Source organism: Cottoperca gobio, chromosome 11 (assembly GCF_900634415.1).
Source record: "Cottoperca gobio chromosome 11, fCotGob3.1, whole genome shotgun sequence".
In the NCBI taxonomy this organism is placed as follows: domain Eukaryota; kingdom Metazoa; phylum Chordata; class Actinopteri; order Perciformes; family Bovichtidae; genus Cottoperca; species Cottoperca gobio.
In genome coordinates this window covers 4,336,267-4,352,528 of record NC_041365.1, presented here as the reverse complement: position 1 = coordinate 4,352,528, position 16,262 = coordinate 4,336,267, and the positions used below count along the sequence as shown (strand labels likewise).

Here is a 16,262-nt window from a genome sequence, read left to right as displayed (position 1 = left end):
TATGTGTGTGTGTGTGTGTGTGTGTGTGTGTGTGTGTGTGTGTGTGTGTGTGTGTGTGTGTGTGTGTGTGTGTGTGTGTTTGGTCACACAGCATGTCAGAGTGGACAGGGATGAATAGTTTCTGTATTTGGGTCAGGGCCATCGTTAAACAATGTTAAAAGAGTCGATTAAACAGACACACAGCAATAGATGGAATATGAAACAGTTAATACTTTAGGTATAAAGATGAATGCCACATCCCACCTCTTTTAATCATTTTCTATGCTTAGCATTTGTGTTGTACATTTCACCATTTTCTTCTCCATCTCTGTTCTGTCCTCTCCATCCCTTTGAGTCAGACCCAACTTTAATCGAAAATCATAAGTGGTGCGAAAGAGGACAGCTAGGGTGCAATGGAAGAAGGCAGATGGGCCTTAGTTAGCTAATGACAGATTGTGGGAAGTGGTGAATAAAAGATGAGTTTGCTAGCAGGTGGATAATATGACGCATAAACAGTCAGGATGGGATTGTGTGTACACCATTAAATATGGATGGGTCTTCAAGACCCCAGGCTAAATAACAGCATTCCCACAGATGTGCTAGAGGCGCTGCTAAATACACAAACAAGCCTCAGTGCAAACACACCCCCACCCACCTGCAAGTCCCTTCTCAGTAAAACACACAAGAAACGGACTAAGTGGGGGATATACTGACTACGCTTATCTTCATTTTCACTTTCTCTAAAAGCATTTACACACATGCATCAAAAACATGAGAAACCATTGCCACATCATCATAAAGTATATCTCACCTGCATCTCTGTTGATGTATGTATCCAATTCAGACAGATCTAGTACTCCCTCCACTTCCTACAAACAAACAAACACACCCACACACACACACACACGCGCACGCGCACGCACAGCACACACACACACACACACACACACACACACCACCACCACACACACACACACACACACACACACACACACACACACACAGTGGAGCAGCAGCTTGCTAGGTGAGAGCAGCTGCACCTATGACAGATTTGTCAATGTGATCCACTGCACGCATACTTACTCAGTTTTCACCCAACGCCCACGTCACTAGTGGAACATGACGATTGCTGCGCTTTCACCTCAGATGAACCGTAGCAGCAGCTAACAAAAGACACACACACACACACACACACACACACACACACACACACACACACACACACAAAAGATGCATGCACAAAACAAATATACACTATTATTATAAACCGTGTGGACAAGCAACAGTCTTGCATGACAGAGTCCTGGCATTATTAACTGTGTGTTTGCGTATTGTATGTGTCGGTGTATGAAGAGTCTAACAACAATTCAGCAACAGCTGAAAACACATTCATGTCCCCATAACAATTATTTGTTATAACTTGGTGATCTCTAAAACGTTTCCACTATCTTGGTCAACAGGCCAAATATCCAACACTTTGACCAAATACTTCCATACTTCCCATCAGCCTCAGCTGTACTTACTGATATTGGTTGCTATCTAGCAAATGTTTGCATGCTAACAAGCTAAATTAAGATGGTGAACATGGTAAACGTTATACCTGCTAAACATCAGCATGTTAAAGTTTTCAATGTGAGCATATTAGCGTGCTTATGTTAGCATTTAGCTTAAAGCATGCCTAAGTACAGCCTCAGCCACAGAGCTGCTAACAGGGCTGGAGACTTTTAAGTGTTGATGTGGAATAGCATCATTTATACCTGGTGTTGCTATAATCCGAGGGCATTCATCTGTCTGGATGTCAGCAGGATATTGCAAAAACCTACACACATCTTATTATTACTTTAGCCATGTCCATGAAATTGATCAGGAAATAAATGTTACTTTGAAAATATTCTGCATGAGACATTTTGTCCACTGTCTTCCAAAACACAATAATTTAGCTAAATTAAAGTCTTTGATCGCCATTAATCAATGTATATGTGGGATTTAAGGAATATAGCTTACTGTTTAGTGGATGAACTCCTGGATGTGTTGTTCTGTAATAACATCCTTTCCAAATGTAATGAATGTTTGAATAAAAATAAAATTAAAAAAACAGTCGTATTTTGTCATTTATTAGCATAACATGTTTATTTGTATCTAATAATATCAAAATGTTACGGGAAAAAGATGTGTAATTACAGTACATTCCATTTGCACAGAGGCCGAGTCCAACCTACATGAATTCAAAAGAGAACAGTAGATCTGTAGGGACGCGAGTTCTGACCTTGTTTCCTGGTTTAAGATTGCATTGACTGGTACCAGCAGACACCACGGTCATAACCTCATATACAGTAGCATCGTTAAATGCCAACCTACACTCTTGCATTCTTAGAGGTAAAAAAATACATCTTTAGTATTGATACATTCATAGAAATATAAAAGCGTCTTTATTTCCTTATTGTGCTTTTATGCGGGAATATTGCCTTTGCTCTAAACAGCTGAGAAAATGGATCTCAGAGTTGGTAACCCTGGGTGACGATCAGGGAAACGGCCCCTATCGTGGATCATGAACCAATTTAGCAGTTGGCAATTTTCTCCAGGCCACTTCACAACAGGGGCGACTACCTTGCGCCTAAATCACCCAGTTGTTTAAACTGAGCCGACATCCAATAAATATGCATCAGTAAATGCTCGGTTCAGCTAAACGATTGAACCGCGTTTCCTTTAAATAGATAGATAAATGGCAAGCTGGATTTCCACAGGGTGACATGCAGCATGTTAACGTGTGTCTACAGGCACTACTCAAAAGGCTTGGAACGGCATGCAGAGAGCAAGAGATAGATTGAGAAGGAAGGGGGGGAGAGAGGGAGATAGATAGAGAGAGAGAGAGAGAGAGAGAGAGAGAGAGAGAGAGAGAGAGAGAGAGAGAGAGTGAAGGTGTGCGGAGAAAAGCACTGGAAAAGAGAAGCAGACAAACGACAGCAGGGGCTGTGATGCTTGAAGGCATAACATACCCCCTCCATAACCAACTTCCTCCACCCTCCATCCCCCCTTCCCTGAGGGCCAGCGGTAAAGAGCACAATGCATCCCATCTACATCCTCACACCATACTGTGCTCCCAGTGTAACCAGCCACACACTGGTTCATGCAATCCAGAGCACCGTGCGTGGGTTGAGAGCGCAAACAAAGAAGGGTTAAAAGGAGAGGAAATGGCAAAGATAGGCGGTCGGGGGGAAGGATGTGAACGGCCCCCACCCCTCCCCTCTTTGTCCCCATAGCCCACCTCCACCACTCAAGATGCTTTCTCTTCCTCCAACCAGCCCAGCCGACCTGAAACCATCACCAGCCAGAAGCAAAACAAAGGGAGAACAGAAATAACTTTCTTCTCCTCCGTTTCCCTCTTGTCCTCCATTATGGCACAATCCCGCCTCAAGATCGGGGGGGAGGGGATGGGGGAGGGCGTGGTTTAGGGGTGAGCTGTGCCCAGAGCTGCCATCATACAGCTTCACAACTGACCCAGACCTCTACATCCTGTCTAACACTACATTTCTATAAGGTAAAGCTAACACACCTAAACCTTCTGTACTTGTTTTCATGCAACAAGATTTTTAAACACGTGCCTTTAAAACAAAAGGAATCTGGGTTGCATCTCTGCAAACGTCCTCCCATGATATGGGGGACCCCAGTTGATCAGTTCGATCTTCAGTTAAGGAACATATCCCAAAGAAATATCTGGGGAAAAGTCCTGCAGAGTTCAGATGGAGGGCTGCTACAAACCCTTAGTTGGGTTGTGGTAGGTGCCCCCGAGTCCAGTTTGAGAACACCCAGAGCTCCGATGAGGGCCTTCATCTCACTCGTCTTGTGCAGGTGGACTCGGTACCTCTGACCTGAAGCAGACAGAAACCCTCGTCTTTATGGTGGGAAATCTCTGGTGAGCTGAGAGGTGAGGAAGGCGAGTGAGGCTCTGAGATGACGGGCTGTAGTTGAAGGGGAGATGAGTTGCAAGTTGGAGGTGGAGTTGAGCAGCGGATAGCAGGGTACCCCAGCTGGAGGTCCTGGGGTCTATGTGTGACGGAGTACTCGTGGAACATCGCACCATGTTGCTGAGGGACAGTGCAGGGAGAAGAGGGCAATGAGATGGGCGTATCCATCCAGATGGAGGCAGTCTGAGAAGAGGATGGTGAAGGGTAAGCCTGAGGATGGGGCAGGTATGTGATGTGAGCCGGGGAGAAGTGCGTGGGGCAGACTAGTGTAGGTTGTGGCGCTGAGGACACGAGGGTCTCCATGAGTTGGGCCATTCTCTTCATGAGTTGTCCAAGGTCGGCCACTTCCCTCCCGAGGTTATTTACCTGCAAACAAAAACATAAACCATCTTTAGTTTTAAAGAGGAAAAGAAACGGGTGGGATGTGGCACGTAAATCCAATTATTGGAACTCAAATGGATGGTTAAAGATAATATGCCAGTATATGACATAAATATTCATCTGATATGTCTTGCCTTTTTCTTTACCATTTGTTAGCAACTTCCTCAAATTGAATTGCTTGTTATTGAGTTGTAAAAATACACCAACGAGTAACAGCACACTTGCCTCCTTTGCCAATAACTCTCAAAGTGGAGCCACTGCCATATACAGTAGTTTACTTTTTTGATTAAGACAAACTTTCTAGGAAACACTAATTACCAAGAACAAAATGCTCCAGGGAATATGCAACACCCTCATGAATTATGTATCTTCATGTCAGTCATTTTAGGATTAAAATATCGGTGTCTCCTGCCTGCCATTTAGCATGTAACATCATGCTGCTAAAATTGGTCATTACACTGATGGTTGGTGGGGGTTTGGTGGGGATTAGTTGCTCTCTGCACATGGCATGTCCACGGAGGGCACGACCGTGAAGCCCTGCCAACGTGCCATCTGCTTCTACCAGTCAACGGACTCATGACCATTCATCAGGCCAATCACGCACATCAGTGCGAATGGATGCGCTTCAGCCCTCAGCAGGATACACAACTCCAGGTGGAAACTGCTCCAGTCGCTGTGTGACTGCGTCAAGAGGTGAGCAAGTACTTTGTGACCACGACAGACCAAATAAGGCTAAGAGCTCCATCTTTACATGGACACAAATGGTTAGGCACATATATTTGAATTTTGAAAATGTGTTAAAAACTCATTGTCTTGTTCGTTAATAGCCCAATGTGAGTTGTTCCATCTCTGGACTGGCTGATACAAGCCTGGGTCCAAAATCTTGCCATGATAAAAATAGAAAAGCAGAGAGCGACAGGACAGTCCAATCTGACATGCTGTCGACATGATTCCAGTACTCCCACCTCAGAGACAACCGTCGGTGAGGATAGTGAGACAAAACAGCCATAAACCAGAGCTCACTGCAGCTACAGGTATGTGTTGTGCCCCACACATATAAGCAGTAGCATCATTAGATCATACAATGCTTGCGTTATAAAAAATGTCTGATATCCATATAGCAATCCAAGATGTTGAGCAGCTCTGGGTGTCAGTTATAGTTCTTAGATAATGGAAGTCTTGGAATAAAGATGTACCTGAGACTACTAATGATAAGGAATTAGTTTTTGTGCCGTGTCTGTGAATCACATCACTCACGGTCAAGATACTCTCCAAGTAACAGTCCAACGAGAAGTCAGAAGATAAGTAGCCACGACTTCCAAAATCTGACAGACGCTCTAAGATTCTTTGTTTTGTTTTACCAGAAATAGTGACCAAAAGTGACCGTCCCACAGAGAATTATGACAAGACAGTTCAGTTCCCGGAGTGTTTTAGCGTTATTCATCTCATTGTTTTGGTTTTAAGTCATGCAACTGTTTAGGTTCACTTCTCACCGCTCTTATCAACCTTGTTGTCAGCCAAACACCAGTCTGTTTTTTTGCAACAGAGCTACTATACACTACCTGGTCAGCACTAAACAGCAGACAGATAAGTTGACCTATTGCTGGTTCGAAAAGCTAGTGAAGCATTAAGCAAGCCTGAGGAGCTAGAATATCTCCCTCAGCCGGTGAAGCTCAAAACAGAGCTAAAGAAAAGAGCGAATATTAGCGTTACATTCGTCTTTGTGGCTAAATAACTGCTTATGCTGCTCAGTGTGAACAGATATTACGTACATGCTGTGTTAACATCTTGTTCCACTGCTCCCAAGTGGCTAAAAATAACATATTGCTGCTTTAAAGTCTATGTACTGTGTTTTGTTTCTTACTGTTCATTTACTAAAGTAGGTCACTACTGCTGTGCATACGTGTGTGCACACATGTCTCATTCTCAAGTGTATTTTCTGCCGTATGTGAGTGTTTCTAGTCTCTTCTGGTAATCATAAGGGCAATTACTCGGACTGTTCAGGCAAAGCTTTCATTCTTTCAGCTCTCCTTATGATTTCCATGACGCGGTACAGAGGTCAACATATGAGGCCTCTCTTGAACTATAATGCCTCATTTATCTCCCACAACAACATTACAGACTGAAGGGTAAAGACGAGAGGTCACAGAGCAGGGCAGAGTTTATTACTGTGTTCACACATTTTTTGTGTTCATTAAAACGCTGCCACTTTTCAGAATGAGCAAAGACATTAACCTCTTTAGTTGGTTGTTCAGATCTCCTTTAAAATGGCAGTTTGTGCTTTTTTATTTACAGATACAGGATACAGGTTTCAAAAGGCTCTTGCTGCATGATTTCCCTGAAAGCATTGATACTGTTGTAGTGTTAAAACTAACACTGCCAACCAACAAATTGGGGTCCCTTTAAACTTGTATTTTTTTCTGCTAAGTGTTGTCTAGTGGATCTGTAGTGGAACATTAGCGGATGAATGAGAAAATGTGCATGAGTTGACCACAGCACTGAATTACAGTGTTTGGGAGAATAAATCCTTTTTTTTGTTGATATTCTGAAACTATGTGGAGAAAGCAGATATGGTTCCAACCAACACCCCCTTTTTCATCTCCTATGGCGATCTGAGTGGATGGATCCAAGTGAGGATTAACAACCTACAAGACCACGCTGAGAGACTTCCTGTCAAACACCGGTAACCCACAGAGACACAGAAAGGACAACAGCGCCAATGTGTATAACTGTGAAGACGCTGTGCCATTGTCTACCACACTTTATTTTTCCGTCCCTCTCTGTTATGGCTGTGTTTCTTCTCATAAAGCTTTTCCTCATTCCCCCTCCATTTATGCCTTTTCTCTCTCTGCCTTTATCTGCTCATCCCAGGATACAGACTGAGGCTTAGCAGGAAGAAGCAAACACTCCTCCTCACCTGCCAAAAGTCTAATGTCAATTTAGCCACCTGCCAATCAAAACCATAGGATACAGTGTGAGAGGCTGTGTGTGACTGTGTGAATGGATTATTTCAAGATGAACAATGAACCAGCTAAGTCCATAAAACATTGAAATATGATACTTTACAATGAGACTGACAAGGCCCAGTAGGTTTGGTGTAAACATTTATATAAAAGGAACACTATAGGAGGGGGGGGGAAGCATGAACCTAAAACAAGCTTTATATGTCCCTTTAAAATGTAAGATTCATGTAAACTCATTTCTACAATGTCTTATTTACTTAAAATAAAAATAAATCTTTCAATCCGTTCACCTGTCTTGTGTATGACATGCTGATATAGCCATATGGCTGGTTCTTACCTGAGCCCACCTGTCTCTCTCTCTCACAGACAGACAGACACACAGACACACACACACACACACACACACACACACACACACACACACACACACACACACACACACACACACACACACACACACACACAGTGCTACCTGCTGGTCGAGGTGGCACAGTTGTCCTCTCGTCTCCTCTGCTTTAGCTGCTAACTCTGCCGTGCTGATCTGCAGCGTATCTGTGACACAAATAAACAAAAATACAAATGACTTCAGGTGCAGATTAGATCTACAAATGTACACCACAATGCATGGACACATTATTCACCCTCATTACACAACAGCGCAGCAGAGACTTGGATGTGAACTTTGGATTGTAAATGGTAATATTTGAGAGGTAAGTTGCTGAGTGCTGTAATTTGGGAGGACCTGTGGCAGATGCTGAGGCACTGGTTGGTTTATTGACAGGACAACCTCGGCTGTTGGAGAAAGGGGAAAGCCAGGGAACCCTCTGTCCCCTCGATGTCTTCAGTGCCATCCACTATCCTGCAGAGAGACACAAATGTGTGTGTAGGGAAGTAAAGCATGTAAATGTTGATGTAATAATTGTAGGACAGTTAATAATAGGGTTATTGTTACGTCGGGCTTGTCATGGTCTAACAGTGTGACCAAAGAATGGACAAAAATCGACCTAACACACAGTTACAGAGACACAGGCCTTCACAGGCGGACAGACAAATCAATGGTGATCAAACCCACCTGGGGCTGAGGTTGGACGGGTCTAAGGTAGTGAGGGTAATTTCCTGGATCTTTCTCTGAGACGTCCTGGAGCTCTGCTGTCCCGCGGTCTTCTGGCCGGATCGGCTGAGCGGAGACTTCGCCCCCTGTGTCCCCGAGGTTCACCAGCCTTGTTCCGCTCCGATGACACAGACATGGCTTCGTCTTCCTCCTCCTCCTTCTCCACCTCCTCATCTTCGTCATGTTCCTCCTGTGCCTCCGTGATGGGCAGATAGCCCTGGACAACTCGTCCATTCCTTTTCACCCCAGACTTGAAATGAAATGCAAAGAAAGACAAAGCATGAAAAGAATCTTTGAGAGTAGTGACAACACAAGTTGCCTGTGATTTGAGGACATTTTTGAAATACACCCTTTGTGTGTGGATGCTGGGAGAACTTTTGGAAATTATTCTACAAGTATTCTACTGACAAGAAATTCAAATATATTCATGCCGATTTAAATCCAACTGAAGCGTCAGCCTTGAAGACGTCAAACGCCACAAAAGCTATTCTCCGTATTCTGTGTCAGAGCCAAATGTTGCCATCCTCATGTTTTCTGCTTCTTCTGAAGATGCTGAATATGCTGAGCTGTATTAGAACTAAAGAAATACACAAGAGGTGTTTTCAAAACTCAGGTGTGCACTTATGACTTCTAAGTGCTAGGAGCAGATTTATGAGTGACAAGGTTGACCAAAGATCCCCAGATCAACATTTCACACCGAAAGTGCGACCTGCAGAGCAACGACAGGCAACACAGGTGAACTCTGACATCTGTCCCGTGTCCTCTTTTGTCAAGAGTCTTCAAATGTGCAAAGATTACAAGGAAGCTGATCAACCATGATAGGATACAATTAGGTAATAACAGAAATAAGGTCCAGCAGTAACCTATTGAGCAGCGTAAAACAGGGGTGTTAAACATGCGGCCCGGGGGCCAAAACCGGCCCGCCAGAGGATCCAATCCGGCCCGCGAGATGACTTTGCAAAGTGTAAAAACTTGTTGTTTTGATCATAAAGTAAAATACTGTTCCTACATGCCCCTGGGGATCTATCTATATACTTACTGTAGATACCTGTGAAGTAATATTGTGTGCTTTTGTAGATACACTGTGTTCAGTAAGTTGTAACACACATGTTAAATGATAAACTAATACTATTGTTGAAATTGCGCCTTTGTTTCTTTCAGGTTGTTCATAATGTTTTGTTAAAAGATCAAATTTGAACATTTTCAGAACGTACTTGTACTTTCTTGCACTAAAACGAAGAGAAACATTTGGAGTTGTTGTTATTTATAAGTTATTACGCTCTGATGTTACCGGTCCGGCACACTTGAGATCAAATTGTGCTGCATGTGGCCCCTGAACTGAAATGAGTTTGACACCCCTGGCGTAAAATGTCTGACTACAGACTATTTTATTTGTGCAGATTCCCAACATTCAAGAGCAGCATGTAGGAGCATTACATCACCACCCTTCTGAGGAACACTGATTCATGACTGCAGTGCAGAGTTGATCCTTCCTCTCCATAAACCTTCCCATCAAAAACTATCTCCATCAGAATCATTCATTCTAAAAGAGTGATTGAGCCCATTATGCGTTTGAACGTTACTTTGAGTTTCATTATTTTCTATTGCAGGTTGATTAAAAGGTTGCGGGCAATGTACGACCAAACAGGATGAGGTAATCGATGTCGGAGAAGTGTTTTGAGTTACCCGTCTCAAAGATGGGCATATTGCCTTTAGATTGTAGTTCATCAATCAGTGTCTGAGTGTGCTGAAGTGTTGGCGGTTCATTACCTGAGTATCGAGAGCTGTTGTGGACAGTCTGGCCTTAACCTGGAAGAGAGCCATAGAGGAAATATACAGTAAATGAACTGCAGGAAAAAGCAATCAAGACGTGGCCTTTCTTCCCTCCGTTATAAATTACAGAGGAGCTTTTTCACAATGTTCAGCAGTAAATTATTTTTTCAAAGCTGGCACAAGAAGAGTATATGGTATATAGGAGTATATATATTTCCCCTAACACTGCAATGCTTTTGTGTTGTGCTCATATATAGTGAAGTAATACCCAAGCAATCTCAACCGCTCAGCCACAAACACTTCCTGAGCTGCCTCCTTCCTCCTGTCGTCTTCTTCCTTCATTTTAACTCCACTCAGTCCTGAGGTTTGGGACTGCACCTCTGCACATTAGGTGGACTAAAAGCCCTGCGGCAGGTAGTGTGTGTGTGTGTGTCAGTGGTTTTTGGGCTGGCGAGACAGAAACACCTGAGTGTAATTACAGCAGCAGAGCTCCTCCAAGTGCCCCAGCTATTTTTGCTATTTTTGCTCTCTCTCTCTCTCTCTCTCTCTCTCTCTCTCTCTCTCTCTCTCTCTCTCTCTCTCACACACACACACACACACACACACACACACACACACACACACACACACACACACACACACACACACACACACACACACACACACACACACACACACACTACACTTTTCTTATAACTATAGCTTTTCCAGCCGTTCTTGCCTTCCTTGTTCTTCTCACCCAACCCATCGTCATTCTTGTCCATTATTACAGTACTTTTATTCATTTCACAGAGAAATTAACAAGTGTATATTAAGTGTTTGTCATGCACTGCTCTGCTTGGGGCAGATAATCGCATAAGAAAGTCAAGAAGTCACATAAGAAGGTACATTATCACCACCTTATTTATGTTTCCTCCACACTTTCCTCTTTAGTTTCTATTAGTACAACACACAGAATAAACTGCAGGGACCGTTGTCAGTCTGGCAGCAACAAACATAATAGTGTTTAGGGGCATATGGACATGAAAGAAGGGCGTCACACTGTAATGACACCCAACAAAGACAGCAGCATCTTAGTGAATTTCACATTTAGGAATCAATACTATTTGTATGGACTTACGTGCGTCTCATGTCCCTCCCTCAGGTTGTACGTGAGATCCTGCTGGATGTCCTGGATGAAGTTGTGCGAGTATTCTGGGTACAGGTCCAACACCTCGTACAGCCCCCTCAGGTTAACACACTGCAGGTCACAGTAGGTCAGGGCTTTCACGTCCGCGTTGGTTTTTATCACTCGATCATCTAAGGACAGGTTCGCCCCAATTAGGTCGCCTTTGCCTGTTCAGAGAGAGATGGACATGGCAGGTCAGAAAAAGGGTCGCAGCATAATGTTTACTCTCTGGTGAAAAGGGTTGAAGGATGCAGAAGCTGTACAGTCTCAAAGAGTCTGCAACATGCTTCAGATCCTTCATTTATTAAAGAGCTTCTCAGGCAGTGTACGGGTTGGAGTGTGTGTTAATTTCTTTTGGATCAACATGAGGCTGAGGTATTAGGAATGCACTAATGTCAGCTCCCTTCTCTGACTGAATCCCTACCATCTCCACAGGTGCTCTTCTGTACCTGACCCTGACCTTTGATCTGACTGTGGGCTCAAAAGATAAGTTGTAGGTTGTATAAAATAAAATAACAAATGTTTTCCCTGTTGAAATTTCCAGCTTCTGACCTCCAGACAAAATTGATTGATCACTCTCGCCGTTTTTAGGGGAATTTCACCGTTTGAATGAAGAGGTGCTGACAGCTGCTTCCTGTTCTCTTCATACATACTGTACGAAGCTGCACGAAGTACCACGTTAGTGTTAATACCCCTTAAGCAGTGATAAAATATTAATTATGGTCATTGTGAACTGTGAACGCTGCTCAATCACACCGAGGCTGATGGAGTGGCAGTCGTGACTGTTCTTATTCTCCCCCCCCTTCCTCCCTCTGTCCTCTTTTGTCCTGCTCCCTGTTTTCATTATTTCCTCCCTATCTTGAGGTTTGCTCTGTTTTCTTCCCGGCTCCTTTGTTTCTTTCCTCCTGTTGTCCTTCCTCTTTTATTTCATATTCCTTACCTCCATTCTTCTTTCTTTCTTTCCTTTCTTACTACTTTGTGTTTTCCTCCTTCCTTCTCCTGTTTTTAGTTTTACTTCCTTTTCACCAACTTCTCCTTCTTTCTTTACTTCCTGCCTGTTTGACTTTTTTTGGTTCTTTTTTTATATTATATAGTTTTGTTTTCCTCTTTCTCTCCGTCCTGTTTCCTTCTTTGTTTCAGCCCTGTTGTTCTTCTTTTATTCCTTTCTCGAAGTTTTGCATCATACCTACCTTCCTTACTTTCCTTCCTGCACCTCACCTCACATCAGCTGTATTCTCTTCTGTTTTTTCGATCTCACTCACTCTCCTCAATTTTCCTCTTTCCCTCATTTTCCCCCCTCTTATCCCTTCCCCTCATCTCGCAGCCCTGCTCCCCTCTCTTCATTTTTCCACTTCTGCTTTTCTCCTCCTTCTTTCACACTCTCTCCCGACCTCCTCTCTGCCTTCCCTTAGTCCAGTTGTTTCAGATATTCTACTACACACTTTCTTTTCTCTGTCCATCAACCCGACTTTCTACTCATCCTCTCATATCTCTCAACACGGCCTCTCATGCTCTCACCCACTCTCTATTAGGAGGTACTGAGCTACAGACTTGTGGTGTGAAAGGGAAGAGAGAAAGAGAGAAAGAGAGAAAGAGAAACAGAGCTTTTTTTCTGCTTCAGTCAGACATTCAATGTCAGCCTGACCTTCTGCACCGTCAGCAGGCAAGTACAGAGACAATGCTCTCCGCCTATCAAGCCCACACACACACACACACACACACACACACACACACACACACACACACACACACACACACACACACACACACACACACACACACACACACACACACACACCTCTCTGTACACCAGAAAACAATTCCAACTCCATACATGCACAGGCCCAAATAAATGCAGATTTTTTTTGTCATCAGGAGAAGCAAGGAGACAGACAGACAGACACACACACACACACACACACACACACACACACACACACACACACACACACACACACACACACACACACACACACAGACACACAAACGATAACAGAGATCGAGACAAAGATCTCCTGCAACAACAGAGACTAAGTGATGAATGGAGTTTCAGATTCAGATGTTTCTCTCATTGACTCACTCACACACACGCGCACGCATGCACACACACACACACACACACACACACACACACACACACACACACACACACACACACACACACACACACACACACACACACACACACACACTTGTGGCAGATTGGTCTATAACTCTGTGTCATGAAGGTCATATAGCAAAAGCCATTCAGTTCTCTCAGTACAAGAGGTTGTGTTACACAGCAGATGTGAGTGGTTGGGAATACATCTAGACGAGAGGGTCGTTCACATCTCGTTTCAGAATCTTTCTGCACCAAGAGACATGTGCGACACCTATCGTGCTTTTTACTACATCCCCAAACTTTCACACAATTTGTGTGAATACGTTTTGAATGGGTAATTCTCCAGCATGAATAAACAGGGGCAAATGTGTTCAGATGTATTGAAGGAGTTTAACTATCTGTGAGGAGAGCAGCATTGGATTAGTACAAAAAACTATTTTTTAAGTAGTTTTTTTTATGAAGATAAGAACAGTAATAATATAGCAAGATACCACAAAGTTATTTCTTCTTGGACAGAGCCCCGCTAGCAGTTTTTAACGAGCAGTCCTTCCTTTAATGCATCTTTTATATCATTTTCTTTCATTACAACATCACACAATGAGTCTCACTGCATTAATAGCACTTTATATAAAATGATCATTATAATTTTACGAATAAATCTTTTCTTAGTTTGAGCTGAATTGCAGCTTTTGGGGAAATGTTTTGGACCTTGTTTCCCCATTAATGAGAAGCCAACTTCTATTTAAGCATCACAGCAAATCTGGAATTGCTGATTTCAGGGTTAACCCACGACTGAAATACACCTTTTAAGTTTGATGTTGTTCTGTTTCTGTAGTCAAAGCTGGCAGCTGATATTGTAATTAGCTGCTGCCTTAGAAAATCAAACAGTCATTTAACACTGCGAAGGAAAATGCATACAAATATGTCCTTGGGTATAAAGACTGATTTCAACTATAGCTACCATGGACTGGACAGGACAGGACTAAGCTGGCTTCGACTAGATGGAAACTGAAATGACCTGACTCTGGTAAATTGGACTGAGGAAATGGGCTGGACTGAACTTGACAACACAGATTAAACTGGACAGGACTGAATTACAAAGCTGTAGAATAGACTTGACCATAGTCGGCTGGACCTCCCTACACTGGAGTTGTTTAACCTGTAGGGAATTGAACAATCATGAGATGCTCTGCATGGTATACACATATACATATTCTGCACTGGCTGAATGTTTGTGTCTGTTTCAACATCTGTCTGTCAGCTCATCTAATTATGACCCAACATCAATTAAGAATCTAGCTTCCCCATTTTGCGTGCACCTTTGGCTCTTACTGCTAGAACGTATTGTTGAGACAATGGCACGTAACCAGGGTTGATTGCATGGAAGTGTATAACACTATGTTCTGATAGTGAGCTGTAGCCTCCAGGACGAGGACTAGGCTCCTATTTCTAAACAATGGGCTGAAACCCGGCTTTATCACAATGAGCTGCACAGAGAGTCGTTATGAAGCTTGCTGCTCGGAGTTTCTTTGTTCAACTATATGGCTGACACACACCACCCCACTTCCTCCCTTCCATCCCACCCCCAGCCTTTATCGTACCCAGGATGGCCAGCACCATGCCGTCTTTCAGCACCTCCATGGACCCGGAGCAGACAAAGAAGATGGCTTGGAGTGCGTCGCCCTGTCGGAGGAGGTACTCTCCGGGAGCGCAGAAGGAGGTCTTGATGTGCAGCGACAGGGAGCGCAGGCAGCCGCGACTGGCAGAGGCGAACAGCGACAGCTCCAGGATCTCCTTGTTAAGGTGCATGGTAATGTCGGATCGCAGCTCGTCCGGGAAGTCCTTCAGCAGCTGTAAAGATGATGGCAGGGAGAGAAAGAGAGAGACAGACGCAGCTCAAGACAGCTGTCAAAACACAGCCGTGCTGCAACTCAGTGATTACATTTCAAGCCTCGGTTGCCTTTGATTTCATTCCATAGCTATTGTAACACAGGAAACATTTGTGTCAAGTCAAGTCCTAAATCAATTGTTTGCCTCAGAGCGTGTTACGATCGGCACAACACACGACACCGTTAGTAATTCATTCATGAGGAAACCCTGCTCCAAAAACCATCTTCCAGGATATTGATGTACAGTACAAGTCGTTAGAGCCTAGTACGTTGATATTAATTAGCTGGACCCTTAGAATAAACATATCTATGTTTAAAAACACTATGAATCACTAGTATTTCTCATATGCTACTGTATGAATCAACACAGCTGCTACCTACGCAACATAAACACTCAAACACCATCTGGAAATCCCCTATCACAGTTAAAATAAAGTCATTGCATATCATCTATCTTTCTGTCTCCTTTTCAGGATCTGGGGCTCACCGTCACATAGAGTCGATCAATGAGTCATCAGAGCCAGGCTGACTTTAATCAACAGGCCCATCTATAATTCATCTGTCTGGGATTCATCAGCATCACTCCATCTAAGCGCAGGTCTGGCCTCTGACAGCTGTCTCGCAGGCATTCACAGCCCGGAGGGACGAGCTGCTAACTGGTTGCCTCCGTTTCCCCGGGCATGTCAAGAAAAGATGTTGTTCACCCTCTTTTTTCCTGTTCTCCACTTTTCTCTAAGCTGTCCTCGTGCCATCTCAAAATGTCCAGCTTTGTGTCTTAAAAATGATGTTTCCATACAACAAAACTGCTTCGTCCATTCGGTTTAGAGGGAAACATATTCTGTCCGGATTACGTTTGTTTTTGATACGTCACAAACAAGTTTGGAATCAAAGTCTGCGTAACTTCACGTGGGGAGGAGGTCATGGTGGGGTCA

The 16,262-nt window shown here is 43.6% G+C and overlaps 1 protein-coding gene across 1 annotated transcript in view; it reads right to left on the bottom strand.

Annotated features, from left to right (window-relative positions):
* Positions 1 to 2,099: 2,099 nt before the first annotated feature.
* The window catches only part of kcnh8 (potassium voltage-gated channel, subfamily H (eag-related), member 8), a 45,998-nt gene continuing 31,835 nt past the window's right edge, over positions 2,100 to 16,262 (bottom strand). Inside the window, 10 exon segments of the mRNA XM_029443811.1 lie at positions 2,100 to 3,868; positions 3,870 to 4,310; positions 7,761 to 7,840; positions 8,031 to 8,094; positions 8,096 to 8,147; positions 8,361 to 8,479; positions 8,482 to 8,649; positions 10,170 to 10,208; positions 11,293 to 11,507; positions 15,043 to 15,292. Of these exon segments, the coding sequence (XP_029299671.1) occupies positions 3,731 to 3,868; positions 3,870 to 4,310; positions 7,761 to 7,840; positions 8,031 to 8,094; positions 8,096 to 8,147; positions 8,361 to 8,479; positions 8,482 to 8,649; positions 10,170 to 10,208; positions 11,293 to 11,507; positions 15,043 to 15,292 (1,566 nt within the window). The 3' untranslated portion in view covers positions 2,100 to 3,730.